Source organism: Phoxinus phoxinus (assembly GCF_949152265.1).
Source record: "Phoxinus phoxinus genome assembly, chromosome: 8".
In the NCBI taxonomy this organism is placed as follows: domain Eukaryota; kingdom Metazoa; phylum Chordata; class Actinopteri; order Cypriniformes; family Leuciscidae; genus Phoxinus; species Phoxinus phoxinus.
The window spans coordinates 34,079,482-34,093,339 of record NC_136883.1 but is presented as its reverse complement, the minus strand read 5'-3'; the positions used below and the strand labels follow the sequence as shown (position 1 = coordinate 34,093,339).

The following is a 13,858-nucleotide window of genomic DNA, read 5'->3' as shown; positions in this document are numbered from 1 at the left end:
AGGAGGTGGAACTTCAAAGGAAGTTATTCAGAAGTAAAAAGGTGAAGCTTAAAACAAACAAAACAATATATATATATAGTGATATACTGACTTTGAACATGGCATGGTTGTGGGTGCCAGACGGGCTGGTATTAAACAGTTGATTTACTTGGATTTTCACACACAGCATGTCTCGGGTTTACAGAAAATGAGAACATATCCAGTGAGCATCAGTTCTGTGGGAGAAAACGTCTTGTTGATGCCAGAGGTCAGATATTGGCCAGACGGTTCAGCTGATAGAAAGGCAACAGTAACTCAAACTTGCACTTGTTACAACCGAAGTCTGCAGAAGAACATCTCTGAATGCACAACACATCAAACCTTGAAGCAGAAGAGCTACAGAAGCAGAAGAGACCGGTGACAGTCCTGCCAGCGGAGAACAGCAAACTGAGGCTACACGGGCTCACCAAAACTGGACAATAGAAGATTGGGAAAACATTGCCTGGTCTCAATTTCTGTTGCGACATTCAGGCAGTCCGGTCAGAATCTGGCATAAACAACATGAAATCATGGATCCACCCTGCGTTGTATCAGCGGTTCAGGCTCCTGCTGGTGTAACCGGGGTTTTCTTGGCACACTTTGGGCCCCTTAAAAATCTGAGCTTCATTTAAAACGCTACAGCCGACCTGAGTATTGTTGCCTACCATGTCGATCCCATTATGACCACAGTGGACCATCTTCTGATGGCTACTTCTGACAGGATAACATCGTCCATCACAAAGCTCAAATCATCTCAAACTGGTTTCTTGAACATGACATTGAGTTCACTAAACTCAAATGGCCTCCACAGTCACCAGATCTCAGTCCAGTACAGCAGTTTTGGGATGTGCTGGAACTAAAGAGTCGCATCATGGACGGCAGCCGACAAATATCCAGCAACTGTGTGAAGCGATCATGTCAATATGGACCAAAATATCTAATGAATGTTTCCAGTATCTTGCTGAATCTATGCCGCAAAGAATTAAGGTCTCTGTGTGTGTATTTTATATATATATATTAGTATATAGAAATATTGTATATATATATATATATATATACATATTAATTTTAAGTGGTGTATAAGCATGTAGTTTATTACACTTTTTTTTTTTTGTGGAATCTAATGAGGAATCTAATTTGAGGATTAGATTCAGTAAAAGGAGTCACAATGCAAAAAAATCTTATTGATTCTAAAATAGATTTGATTAACTTTATGCAAGATAACAATGTACTTGTTTTTGTAGATTTTTAAATCAAATGTAACTTTTAAAAAACATTCAATTGTGTAATACTGGATAACTGAGTACTTCACAAATAAATCCAATTAATTCTGTTATTTTACAAGTGAACTAAAGGTTAATTATGAAAGTACATCATGAACAACTGAATAATTTAGTCAGTTTGAATCTGTCAATATAGGCAGTCAGGCATGTATTGACATTTTCTAAGAGGGTCTTTATCACCACATCACTAATGTTTTCTTCACTCATTATTTTTCTTTATTAACAGCCAGAGCAATTTGTATCGACCTGAATTGAATTGTGAAAGCAGTGTTTAGAACAGAAGACTCCTGAAGGACATCTCCCACTAGCGGCTTCAATGGAAATAAAAGAGCACATCCTTATTTACAAAACATACGCAACGAGAAAAGCTTTTGTGACAACACAGGCTTTATCAAGAAATATCTCACAGGTCATTCATGAACACAGTACAGCACAGAAGAATATTTGTGCTGTTAAACATCTGTGAATCAGATCAACTTGAAAATAACAGTTCATTTTTTAAGAAATATCTTAATTAAATTCCATAAGCTTCACTGCACAGTTCAAACAATCATCATAGAAATGTCAAATTAGATATTGAACAATACTGCCACCTAGAGTTAAAAAGCAATATTCATCAACTCGCAACAGTAATTCACATGGAATGATATAGATATGCTGGTATCTAGTATAAAATCGAGTAACGTTTGAAATTTTTCACTTTATCTAGTCTTTTACTGAAAAATATTTCCCCTGGCCTTCAGTTTATTTAAGTATACATGAATACAATGGATATTTAGCTTATATTTTACTTAATATAAAAATACAAAATTATTTATCTAAAATTATCAAATTAAAAAAATAAAAAACATTAAAAAAAAAAGATCGAGAAGTGGTTGAAAAAAGTTAAAAGGCTGTGCAAGATAGTTTAGAAACCATCCAGATGATATATAAATGCATATATTTGGAACGGAAATGGCTCAGATATGTAAATCTTCCCCATTAAAAATCAGAGGATCATCATCGATCATTCAGAAATAAATAGGCCATTGTTTTCACGACCTCTTGCACTCTTAGATTCAGCAGTCATGACTATTGGAATGATGTTTTGTGGAATATAAAAGTAATTTGTGTTTAATAAAGTGTCATCTAGTCTGTAGTGGTCTTGGTAAATATATCACAGATGCTGAGCTGAGTTTTAGAAACCGCCAGCGCCGGATACAAGGGCTCAGTGAACTTATGCTCAAAACTGTACAGCAAAGAAAGAGCTCCTTCCCTGGCCACGCTATAAAAAGACAAGCGACCTTCTTTAAAATCCAGCAGCACTCCGACCTTCCAAAGTTCAGCGGCACACACAGGCGAAGCCACCTTGTCGTGCAGAGCTTCCACCTTTCCCTTCTCATAAATTAAACACCAAGAATTGGGGTAGAAGCCAATACGGCAGACGTCCTTTTGCCCCTTTCTGCCAATCTGTCCATCACAGACGCCCAGCTTCCAGCGGCCCTCGTCCAGAGAGACCTCCACTTCCCAGTAGCAGCAGCCGCCGTCTATGGCACGAGAGCCCAGCACCTGGGGGAAAATGTTGAAGCGTGTCTCCTGCTCGCTGCAGTCCTGCTGGGTCTCGCTGTACTCCACCGTGCGGTTTTCATCCGACAGCAGCAGCTTTGGATGGGCAGTATCAGGATCCAGACTTGGGCTTATCCCATCTGCAGACAGAAACATCAGGTGTCAGACATAATGTGTGTCCGGGTCTTGTGGCTAGTGGTTTTCCAAAGTTATCAGCCCCTCAGCATTATCACTGGCCACGATTTTGACATCGATACCATGGGGAAAACTGCCATCTAGATATTTTTATTATAATCTCATAATCTGGCAGCAGGTTTATTAGGCTGCTGTCACTTTAAGGCCAGACGCACAGATCCATTATACTGTTACACACACGTTTTCTTTCTCAACTGTTTACATTCACTTAAAACATAACTGACTGTTTACATGAATACTCACCAAAACTGGCATTTTGACTTTATTTTGTGTGTATTTGACAGTAAATTTTGACAAAATATCTAAATGTAGTACTGAGAGACGGCTTTATGTGCGCGCACTGGATGTGAGCAAAAAAATCTGCGGGAATGAGTAAAATTATGTGCAATACCCAAACTTAAAAACTACCTCACTAACTATTAATAAGCATTGACTCTAAAAAAGATGGATGACGCCCCTTCACTCTCTTTCATAGATGAAAAATGAAGCCGCCAAAGTCCTAATATGGCGCTGACATCTTGCGCTGATTTGGGACCTGCTCCTGCGCAGTAGTAACGCGGGACCTGAGTCTGCGCAGTAGTAAGCAGGAAGTAAAGCCGTGATATTATGCTTCCGCCCTCACTCCCGCAGAAACAGTTACTACAAAGTTTACTGTGTGAAATAAACAGTTATGGACATGTAGAAATTAAAGTTGAAGATCCAATCTCCTCCCGAAAATACCCCCCAAAAGTCATATGGACTACTTCGTCTAGAGAAGCTGTCAATCACAGCTGTCAATCATGACGTCACATTCCCGTTTTTATAGCATCAAATAACGAACCAAGATTAAACTTATTTAAAAAAACAAACACTTAAACTTAAATCAGCGTGATAAATGATACTATTTGTCGTATAATTGGGAGTGTAAATGACTCACACAGCAGTCTGAAAGGGTCTCGGTGAGGCAGTGTTATGAGCACAGTCTCCAGTCTCCGCTCGGTCCAGTCATGAAGACAGTCCAGTCGGTCTTGGTTTATCTCCTGAGGAGGCTGGAGGGTTTGCACAGGGTCAGATAGTGCCGCCAGTCTGGATGAAGACAGGGTGGTTAGTAAAAATTATTAAACACACTTAAAGGGATAGTTCACCCAAACATGAAAATTCTGTCATCATTTCTTTGTTCTGCTGAACACAAAAGAAGATATTTATACCATTGACTTCCATAGTGTTTTTTTCCATACTAATGGTGCCCCACAATTGTTTGGTTACAAACATTTTTCAAAATATCTTCTTTTGTGTTCAACAGAAAAAAGAAACTCATACAGGTTTGGAACAACTTGAGGGTGAGTGAATGATGACAGAATTTAAATTTTTGGGTGAACTATCCCTCAAATTGGTATATTTATCCAAAAAATCACAGAATAATTGAACCATTTTACTCACTGTCCTGCTATTTTGCTGTATTCCTGAAATAAATAGAAAGAGTTGCATTACATATACAACTTTACTAAAATCAAAGTACCAAAATATGTTTGATAAACAAAACTACAAATCTCAATGTAAATCTCTCATTAGCTATGTTTTCCATCCATAAACCTCCACAAAACTGGAATATCGCATAAAACATTTGCGAATAAAGCAGCCAATGTGTTCAAGAGAACAAAATCTCCAATTCCTGAGAAATTGCCGCAAAATATCTGTGATAAAAATGAAAGTTGCAGCAATCGGGGAAGAAACTGTGGCTCTTTTAACCTACATCAGGGGCCTGTTGCACAAAAGTAGAATTAAGACATCCGGGATAAATGACTCAGCTGAGCTCAATGAAGCCAAAACATGTGCATCCAGGCTTAATTGGTTGCACAAAGACCAAGCCAGGATGAGCAGACACGGATTCATTAAGCCAGGTAAACCAATCCTGGATAGGTGCGCGCTCACGGCTCACTCAAATAGACCCCGTCACAGATCACAGATTAACTGATTTACCATGGCAACTAGAGCCGCGTACTTTTCCCCGTCGGAAGCACAAATCCTCATACGAGGAGGTAAAATATATAATTAAGAAGAAAGGCAACACCGCCACAGTGATAAAGCAAAGAGAAAAAGCGTGGCAAAGTATTGCAGACCGCCTGAATGCGTAAGTAGGTAGGCTAGTGCACAATTACACACTCACCGCTCCGCTGAAACATCACAATTACAATTCAAATATTTAATTCACATCTCCAAAAACGCATTTGTACTGTAATTATGAAACGGTTAAATTTTTCATTGAAATGCACTGCAGATATGAGTGAAATTGTGTAAAGTAACTCCATCACACTGTATAAAGCTATGATAAATTATTATTAAAGCCTTACATTATTATTTAACGTTACTACGCTCAGTACGGTTTAATCTTAGCCGTTGTACTCTGCTTCTTATGTTGTCCACTGTTTTTTTTTTTGTGTGTTTCTCCTGCTTTTATTAATGTAAAGCTGCTTCGACAGAATGAAACAATTGTGAAAAGTGCTATATAAATAAAATTTAATTGAATAAATAGATGAGCTATAATAATAATCACTTTAATTTATATAGTGCCTTTCAAAGGACCCAAGGTCGGTTGCTCACTGCACTGCAAAAAATTATTTCTTACTTAGTATTTTTGTCTTGTTTTCAGTAAAAAAAAAATATCTAAAAAAAATCTTAAATATTTTCTTGAGCAAAATTACCTAGGAAAATAAGCAAAAAAATCTGCCAGTGAAACAAGAGAACTTTTCTAAAATTAAGTGTTTATGGAAAAAGTAAACTTATTTCAAGAGAATTTTTCTTATTATATTGACAGATTTTTTTATTTTTTTGCTTGTTTTAAGCACACATTCACTTAAAGTTTATATTTTTTGTCTAAACTATAAGGAAGGAGAGGGCCCCCAGAGTGCCACCAGCCATGGACTGGGACAATCCGGCAATCTTCCCTGATGACGACAGTGGTCGGCTGCTGAGGGACCAATATGTGTTGAATTATTTTAGTTAGTATGTGTGCTTTCAATTTTGGTTAAATATGTCCTGCGGTGGCAGAGGAATTTGGTTTTTTTTGGGTTCGTTTTTTTACGAATTTGGCCTCTTATGATGTTTGTGCGGTATACTGTGTGTAATACAAGGCTGCAGGGAGGCTACTGCATCCATTCATTTGTCTGTTCAGTTGATGCGTATGGATTTGTCCTGCATTTATTTTAGTGTGCAGACATGCAGGGTGTGTTATATACAGACCTTTGAATGTGTATATCATTTTGTATAATATGCTTTGATTCTGTGCTTTCCATCTTGTAGACTGTGACTTCAGTTTCGAAAGGAGCTGATGGTTTACCTGCTTTGTTTTGTCCTTATTCAATAAAGGAACATAATGTTACACATTGTGTTTTTATATTCATATGGAATGTGTATTTGTTTATATGACAGAGTACTATAGTTATAGGGTTATAGGGCCCTATAGGGCCACACTGAAGAAAAAGGATAAAGTCATACATTTATGAGGCTGGTTGAGGCTGGTTCTTTCTGCAGAAAAGCTACATATTCTTTTTACAGTTTTGATACTTATGACAATGTGATACTTAATATTCTGGCACATCAGCATGTCTTTGTTTATGAAACCATACTGAAGTACAATTTCACGAAATGCCCCACATCTGTCATTTTAACAACTGTCCTCCTTTAAAACAACTGGATACAATATTATGACTTGTCTTTTTTTTTTTTTCTCTGTGGCCCTAATATTCTATCATTTTATATATAGCCTTATAGTCTATGGGAAACTGTAAATTATCTAATGATAGTAATATCATCTAAAAATCATTATTTATCCAAAATCATTGAAATTAATGATCACAAACGTTTAAATAATGACAGTGGGTCTAGTTATATGTGATAACAATGTATAGTGAGCAGTGAAATAACTATTGGTTTCCATTTGTGGGGACTGCTGACTGACATTAGGGATGAGATTAAATAGATCCTGGAATTTAGCCTGGTCTGGAGCAGGCTAGCTCCACAGAATAAATCTCCATGGTAATTTATACCATAACATATCCTCCTGCCCCCTATCCAGCTTTAGTGCAACCGGATTACGGATCAATTGAGCCAGGATCACCAAGATATCCTGGCTTAATCCCTTATCCTAGTTTTGTGCAACAGGCCTCAGATTACTTGCGCCTCAGAACACAGACAAAACGCAATAAACACTGTCATGTTATCTTGCGTTCGGATGCTGGTGTTTTATGAACGCAATCATGTGTGAGACGCTTCTGGGAGGGAATTAAACCAAATCGTTCTGATGTCAGACTTGCTCAGGTATTTCAGAAGAACTCAAATGCAATGACAATTATCTGCTGGCTAGTCCAGTTATCCAATCACATCCTCTGTCGAGACGGTCAACGTGAGTTTTTTGTTGCGCATCGAGGAATTTATTCAGTAATTGTGTTTCCCCTGTAGCTTAATGCGGATTTTTTGAATTTATGCAAGTCTTGGCATTTCTCTCCAGCGTTTTTTTTTTATGTGTTATCCCAAAAAGAGCATGAAAATAGAAGGATGGAAACATAGCTAGCTAATGATCGCCGCTGCTTGTCGTACCATGATGAAGGCCTGGTCCTGGTACCGTGACACCCGCTCAGCATTGGTCATTCCCTGCAGGGTGTTTAATATGGTCTGGCTAGATGTCAAGGCGCCCTGTAACGTGTCCAGCTGCTTGTCAATGCTTCCCAGCACTCGGTTCTCTTCCTGGGCTACGCAGCGCAACGCCTGTCCCTCCTCGTGCTCCAGAGCCTCTCGCATCACCTGATACTGCTGCAGAACAGCAGCCCGCACGTCCTCCAGCCCCGTCTACAAGAGTCAGGGAAACAAGACTTACTTTTACTTTATGTTAGTGTATGCTGAACTAGTCCTTTGTTTATTCTTTATATCTTTTCTGTTCGGGAATCTATAAATAAACATAAGCTTTTAACACTGTTATTGACTTGACTTATATAAGAGATCATGGTTGATTTCATGTCAATCAATCAATCATTTTATTTCTAAAGCACTTTTAAAAACAACACAAGAGTTGACCAATGTGCTTTACAGACCCAACCAACCAGACCCAATGTGTATGACCAGTGTTATTTTTAGAATAATTTGATATAGCCTACTTTTAGCTTGTATTTTACTATTTTCGGTTTTCATTTTTAGCCATTGTGTTATGTGCTTACTGATTTCTATTCAGCGATTTCTAATTACATTAAAATTTCTATATAAATATTTCTCTTTTAATATTAGTAATTTTAGTACTTCAACTAGGGTTGTAAACGATTAATCATTATTAATCACATCCAAAATAAAAGTTTGTGTTTACATAATATATGTGTGTGTATAATTATTTTGTATAAATACACACATATGCATGTATATATTTAAGAAAAATGTGTTATTTATATATAAAAGTTATATTTATATATAATATAAATTATATAACATATATATGCAGTATATAAATGCAAATATTTCTCAAAATATATACATGCATGTGTGTGTATTTATATATACAAAATAATTATACACACACATATATATTATGTAAACACAAACTTTTATTTTGGATGCGATTAATCGTTTATAGTCCTTACGAAAGTCTTACGGTTTTGAAACGACATGAGGGTGAGAAATTAATGACAGAATTTTCCCTTTTGGGTGAACTATCCCTTTTAAAAACTTCAACTTAAAGCTTATCTTATTTCAGTTATCTGCCCAGGCAACATTTCTAATTTTTATGTTTTAAGTTTTTCATAAAATGACTTGATATGTAATTTTATTTCAGTTTAATTACATTTGGCAAAAACAATTTTAGTTAATACATTTTTTGTTAATAACAACACTGGATCAAAAAAAGCTTAAAAACATGAACAAGTCAAAAACAAATTAATAACTATCAAATACAAAATGCAAAAAATTAAACAACAACAAAACTTGCAACAACTCAATCAACAACATGATACACTTACCTGAACACCACTTTTCTTCTCACCGAGCTCAGAGAGTTTTTCCTGAATGGACTTTTCCGATTTTTGTATTTTTTGCATCTCATCCTTCAGTGAGCCCTGAGAAATGAACGTAGATAAACCAATGAGCAAGAACACATTAAATTGATCAAAAGTGACATTTATCATGTTAAAAAATATTTCTATTTCGAATTTAGGCTTTTATTCACATATTACATTCATCAACTCACACATCAGTCGTGGTAAACGGAAGACCAATCATGTTCGTTTGACGTGCGAGAACCAATGAGGTTCATTCTCGTGTTACGCAGACTCTCGAGACTAAACCGCTTAATTCATATGGATTAGTTTTACGATCTCTTTATTAACTTTTTGAAGCGTCAAAGTGATAATTGTGTAGCTGTCAATGGAGGGACAGAAAACTCTAAGTTTCATCAAAAAATATCTTCATTTGTGTTTCCGAAGATGAACGAAAGTCTGACGGTTTTGGAACGACATGAGGGCGAGAAATGAATGACAAAATTTCCTCTTTTGTGTGAACTATCCCTTTAAAAAACTTTTGAACGATAGTGTACTACTTTAGATAATATGCTTAAAACCTACACTATTCACAATATAACATGAATGTCGAGCCACATATCACAGAATCACCGATTAAAACCATTCGAAAGGAGAAAAAAAGGTGCCTCACTCTGAGCTCCTGCTCTGCCTCGCGGATGCTGATGCACTCGTGGCCCTTGTGCGACCCGACCAGCGAACACACAGTACAAACACACACTGCACATGACCGACAGTAGATGCGGTTCATCTCCTGGTGCTCTTGGCATCTCCAGAGAGACACGTCCTCCACAGCGTCCACAAGCGGGTGGTTCTGGAACACAGGCTTTTCCAGGTGCGCGCGCAGGTGCTCCGAGCACATGGAGGCCCCGCACACCAGGCAGGTCTTCACCGCCACCTTCTGGTCTGAACTGGGACAGTAGTGGCACGGCACAGAGCTGCCCCTGGAAAGTCTCTCTGATGACGTAGAGGGGATCCTGAGGGAAGCTGATTCGCTAGCACTGTCCTTTTCCCGCCTTCCAAGCGAATGAGAGGTGGCGTTGACTGCTGGTAAGTCACTGGCTTTGGAAGAGGTTGCTGGCGGCTCTTTTGAGACTTCTTTCTCTCCCTGAGATGTGCTGCTTCTCCTGGGTGAGCCTGTGTCACCGTGTGAAGACACAGTATGCTGGTCTTGCTGAGAAGAACTTGTGTTCCTCTCAGGAGATGAGTCTACATGAGGAGATGTGACCTCCACTGTTTCTGGAGGTGTGTGTTGTTGTGTTGATGAGTCACTTGTAGAGGTCATCCCCCAAACCACTGATGGAGTCTGGCTTTCAGATGGCCGTTCATCTGCTGTGGCCTTTCTTTTGCGTGGTATTGATGTTTCTTCATCAGAGTCATGGATGTCGATTACATCAGGGTCACTGTCAATGTCATTAAATGGCCCTGTGCCAAGTCTCCATCCGCCACCGTGGAACGCCGAACTGAACTTCCTCTTCCCGGGACATTTCTTCGAGTGCCGGCCATGATGCTTCTTTCTGAAAGCCCAATCTAGAGGATTCAGATTCAGATTATTTTATTTAATGCCAGGTCAGCATTCAAAGCTATTTTAATGGCAAAAATTAAATTACAAAAATACGAATATCATATAAATACAATAAAAACAAAACAAACAAAAACTCCAAGTCATATTATACACGTCATAATTTTTTTAATTTAAAAAATATCCAAAACCTTTTCAGGCATAATCTCATTAAATATGTCTTCATAAAAAAGCATTCTGCTTGTATTAAGTCCAGGACAATCTAATAAAATATGTTTGACAGATAAGGGAATCTTACAGAACATGCATAAAGTTGGGTCTTCACCTTTAAGCCCAATCTAGAGGAAAACATGGAAGCGCATTAATGTACCGGTAAGTGTTTTTCTCCAGCTTTTTATTTTTTGTTTAGAGATTGATTTTATTCAATCTAACAGATTTCAACTTTTTATTTTTGATATATGAAAGTCACATTAAAACAGTCTTGGAAGCTGTTTACCATACTTTAATTAGGCTATTATTATAATTTTTTTGGGATTTTACGTTTTATTGTCCTAGACTCATACTTTTGGTCTTCTTAATCTATGAAACAAAATTATTTTTGACACAAATTATAGAATATTTATTCAGTATACCTCTCAGTTGCGGTCGTTGTTTTTTTTTAACTTGTTTACAACGAGACAAAATATATCAGTGAAGTGCCTAAGATTAATTATTTGACGTGCAAAATAACTGTCACTGATGAACTCAATAATTTTTATTGTACATAATTTCAAATCAATTTGCAATTGTCAAATTATAGCCTACACAAAGTGTAAAATAAATATTCAATAGTGTGTAATATTTAGAGTTTTCTATCCTAAAATACATAGGCCTATAAATATATAATTTCTGTCCTAGAATGCTTTTAAATAGAATAACGTTACATTTGATATTGCCTTATTAATGCTGTTTTGGAAATGACTGAAAATGACAAGAAATATTATAATTCTCCCGTAGCTTAAGTTATATAAGTTACAAACTGTTGAACATTGTTAGTAGAAAATTTAATAAACTAGTGAGACTGTGAAAAGTCTTAATTTTCTATAACTCTATATAAGAAGAATCTATAAATGCGTCCTACTATTCACTAAAGAATTATGCTTGAAACTGAGACAACTAAGTTAACGTTAATCAACTACAACAGAGTAACGTAACGTTACACACACAGCACAGTTATTGTGGCCTACGTCACGGTCAATTTACACATGTGCACAACCAATATAACATAGACTAGAAGCCATCAGGTCCAGGTTTGTTTAGTAGTGTGTTAATGGTCGTACGTGTGTTTGGTGTGGCTGTGGATGTCGAGGCTCCGTCCGTGTAGTCCGGCAGCTGCTGGTACTCGTACCGACACTCGGGGCAGTAATACGGTCCAGTGTCAGATCCACTCCACAACTCTCTGATACAAACCCGACAGAAGCTGTGTCCGCATCCCAGCGTCACCTGATCCCGACAATCCTCGTGACACAGAGGGCATTTCAGAGGTTTGTCATTAGATGCTCCCATCATCAAAGGTTTGTTACAGCGTTTAGAACGGCTCTCGACCGAAGAAACGAAACTGACCTAAGAATGAGTGGGCGGAGCCTCGCCTTTTGAATCGCGCAAACACTCCTCTTAAAGCGACAGTGCACAATGTTTTATTTTCTCTATCTATCTATCTATCTATCTATCTATCTATCTATCTATCTATCCATCCATCCATCCATCCATCCATCCATCCATCCATCCATCCATCCATCCATCCATCCATCCATCCATCCATCCATCCATCCATCCATCCATCCATCCATCCATCCATCCATCCATTGAATCTTGAAAATGTTTTCTTAAAGTGACAGTGCAGCTTTCTTTGCACAATGCCATCATAATCTATCTATCTATCTATTTACCTATCTATCTATCTATCTATCTATCTATCTATCTATCTATCTATCTATCTATCTATCTATCTATCTATCTATCTATCCATCCATCCATCCATCCATCCATCCATCCATCCATCCACCCACCCATCCATCCATCCATCTATTGAATCTTGAAAACAAATTCTTAAAGTGACAGTGCAGCTTTCTTTGCACAACGCCATCATAATCTATCTATCTATCTATCTATCTATCTATCTATCTATCTATCTATCTATCTATCTATCTATCTATCTATCTATCTATCTATCTATCTATCTATCTATTTATCCATCCATCCATCCATCTATTGAATCTTGAAAACATTGTTCTTAAAGTGACAGTGCAGTTTTCTTTGCACAACGCCATCATAATCTATTTATCTATCTGTCTGTACATTCTATTTCTACAGTCTTCACATTGGAATAAAATTACAATAATGTGTTTGCCTTAAACATTTATGCAAATATGCTTAAAATAAAGTACGATTTTGGTCCAAGCACACTCGGCCGCACAGTGAACGCGAACGGATCGAGGGACACACACCCCCGCCTCCCCAACCTAAAGGGGCCCCGGCCCTTACTCAATACATTCCTTACACAACATTCATGACACATTCATTTGGCAATTTTTTTTATTTTAGATTTATTAGAAATAAACTGAATGTCCCCAAAATAAAAAAAAAGTATGGGCTCATTGAGTAATGAATTATTTGATTTTGGTTTAAATCATTAGATTATCATGCCATCATCATAAGGGCCACTAATGAAATCCAATGCATTGTTGCACAGTGATATGCAAGATACAAATTTACTTGTTGCATAATGGATTCATAGGTTATCTCTCAATAAACATCACATTGATTTCACAAACAAGCACACATACACAAACTAAAATGTAAGTGCATTGAAGCACTTTTACTACTAAAAGTTGAAAATAGGCCATAAGAGCAATGCTAAGATAAAATTTAATAAACTGATTAAATAAAATACATAATAGCAATGTTATCCATATTACTGTCAATCACATTATTCCTCTTCCCTGATATCAGTTATTGGTTTATTTATTATAGCGTTCGGTGTGCATTCACTTAAAAAGTCCTCTCTACAAACACAGGGATCAATGTTCAGTGTTTGGACATCTGAACTTGAAAAGAGAGGGAATGCAAAAGTGAAATGGCCTCCTGCCCATCACTAGGAAAAATCAAACATCGTTGATCCGCCTGGTCTTCATCCAGCAACTCAGTATGCAGGAGCATTGCGGATTGCACAGCAGAGGACCATGGTGAAGATCATCTCAAAAACCTGGACACGAAGCAACGAG

The 13,858-nt window shown here is 37.4% G+C and overlaps 2 protein-coding genes across 3 annotated transcripts in view; both read right to left on the bottom strand.

Annotated features, from left to right (window-relative positions):
- Nucleotides 1-2,159: 2,159 nt before the first annotated feature.
- On the bottom strand, nucleotides 2,160-12,224 carry LOC307002994 (tripartite motif-containing protein 14). The gene is made up of 7 exons (XM_079621023.1): nucleotides 11,915-12,224; nucleotides 9,708-10,603; nucleotides 9,020-9,115; nucleotides 7,617-7,865; nucleotides 4,461-4,483; nucleotides 3,958-4,106; nucleotides 2,160-2,986 (listed from the first exon to the last, which is right to left on the bottom strand). The coding sequence occupies exons 1-7, from the start codon at nucleotides 12,141-12,143 to the stop codon at nucleotides 2,430-2,432; spliced, it is 2,199 nt and encodes a 732-aa protein (XP_079477149.1). The 5' UTR covers nucleotides 12,144-12,224; the 3' UTR covers nucleotides 2,160-2,429.
- Nucleotides 12,225-13,158: 934 nt separating this feature from the next.
- cd81b (CD81 molecule b) overlaps nucleotides 13,159-13,858 on the bottom strand; it is a 123,544-nt gene continuing 122,844 nt past the window's right edge. For both annotated transcript variants that reach the window (XM_079620885.1, XM_079620884.1), the window contains one exon: nucleotides 13,159-13,839. In XM_079620885.1, the coding sequence (XP_079477011.1) occupies nucleotides 13,777-13,839 (63 nt within the window). In that variant the 3' untranslated portion in view covers nucleotides 13,159-13,776. The remainder of the gene's footprint in view (nucleotides 13,840-13,858) is intronic.

What these genes read in the sequence shown, in the direction of transcription:
- LOC307002994 (XM_079621023.1), bottom strand. Translation starts at nt 12,143, where the DNA reads ATGATGGGAGCATCTAATGACAAACCTCTGAAATGCCCTCTGTGTCAC. An exon ending in AGGCAGAGCAGGAGCTCAGA is followed by an intron (nt 9,116 to 9,707) that starts GTGAGGCACCTT and finishes TTCATTTCTCAG; the next exon opens with GGCTCACTGAAGGATGAGAT. An exon ending in AGGACCAGGCCTTCATCATG is followed by an intron (nt 4,484 to 7,616) that starts GTACGACAAGCA and finishes TATTTATTTCAG; the next exon opens with GAATACAGCAAAATAGCAGG.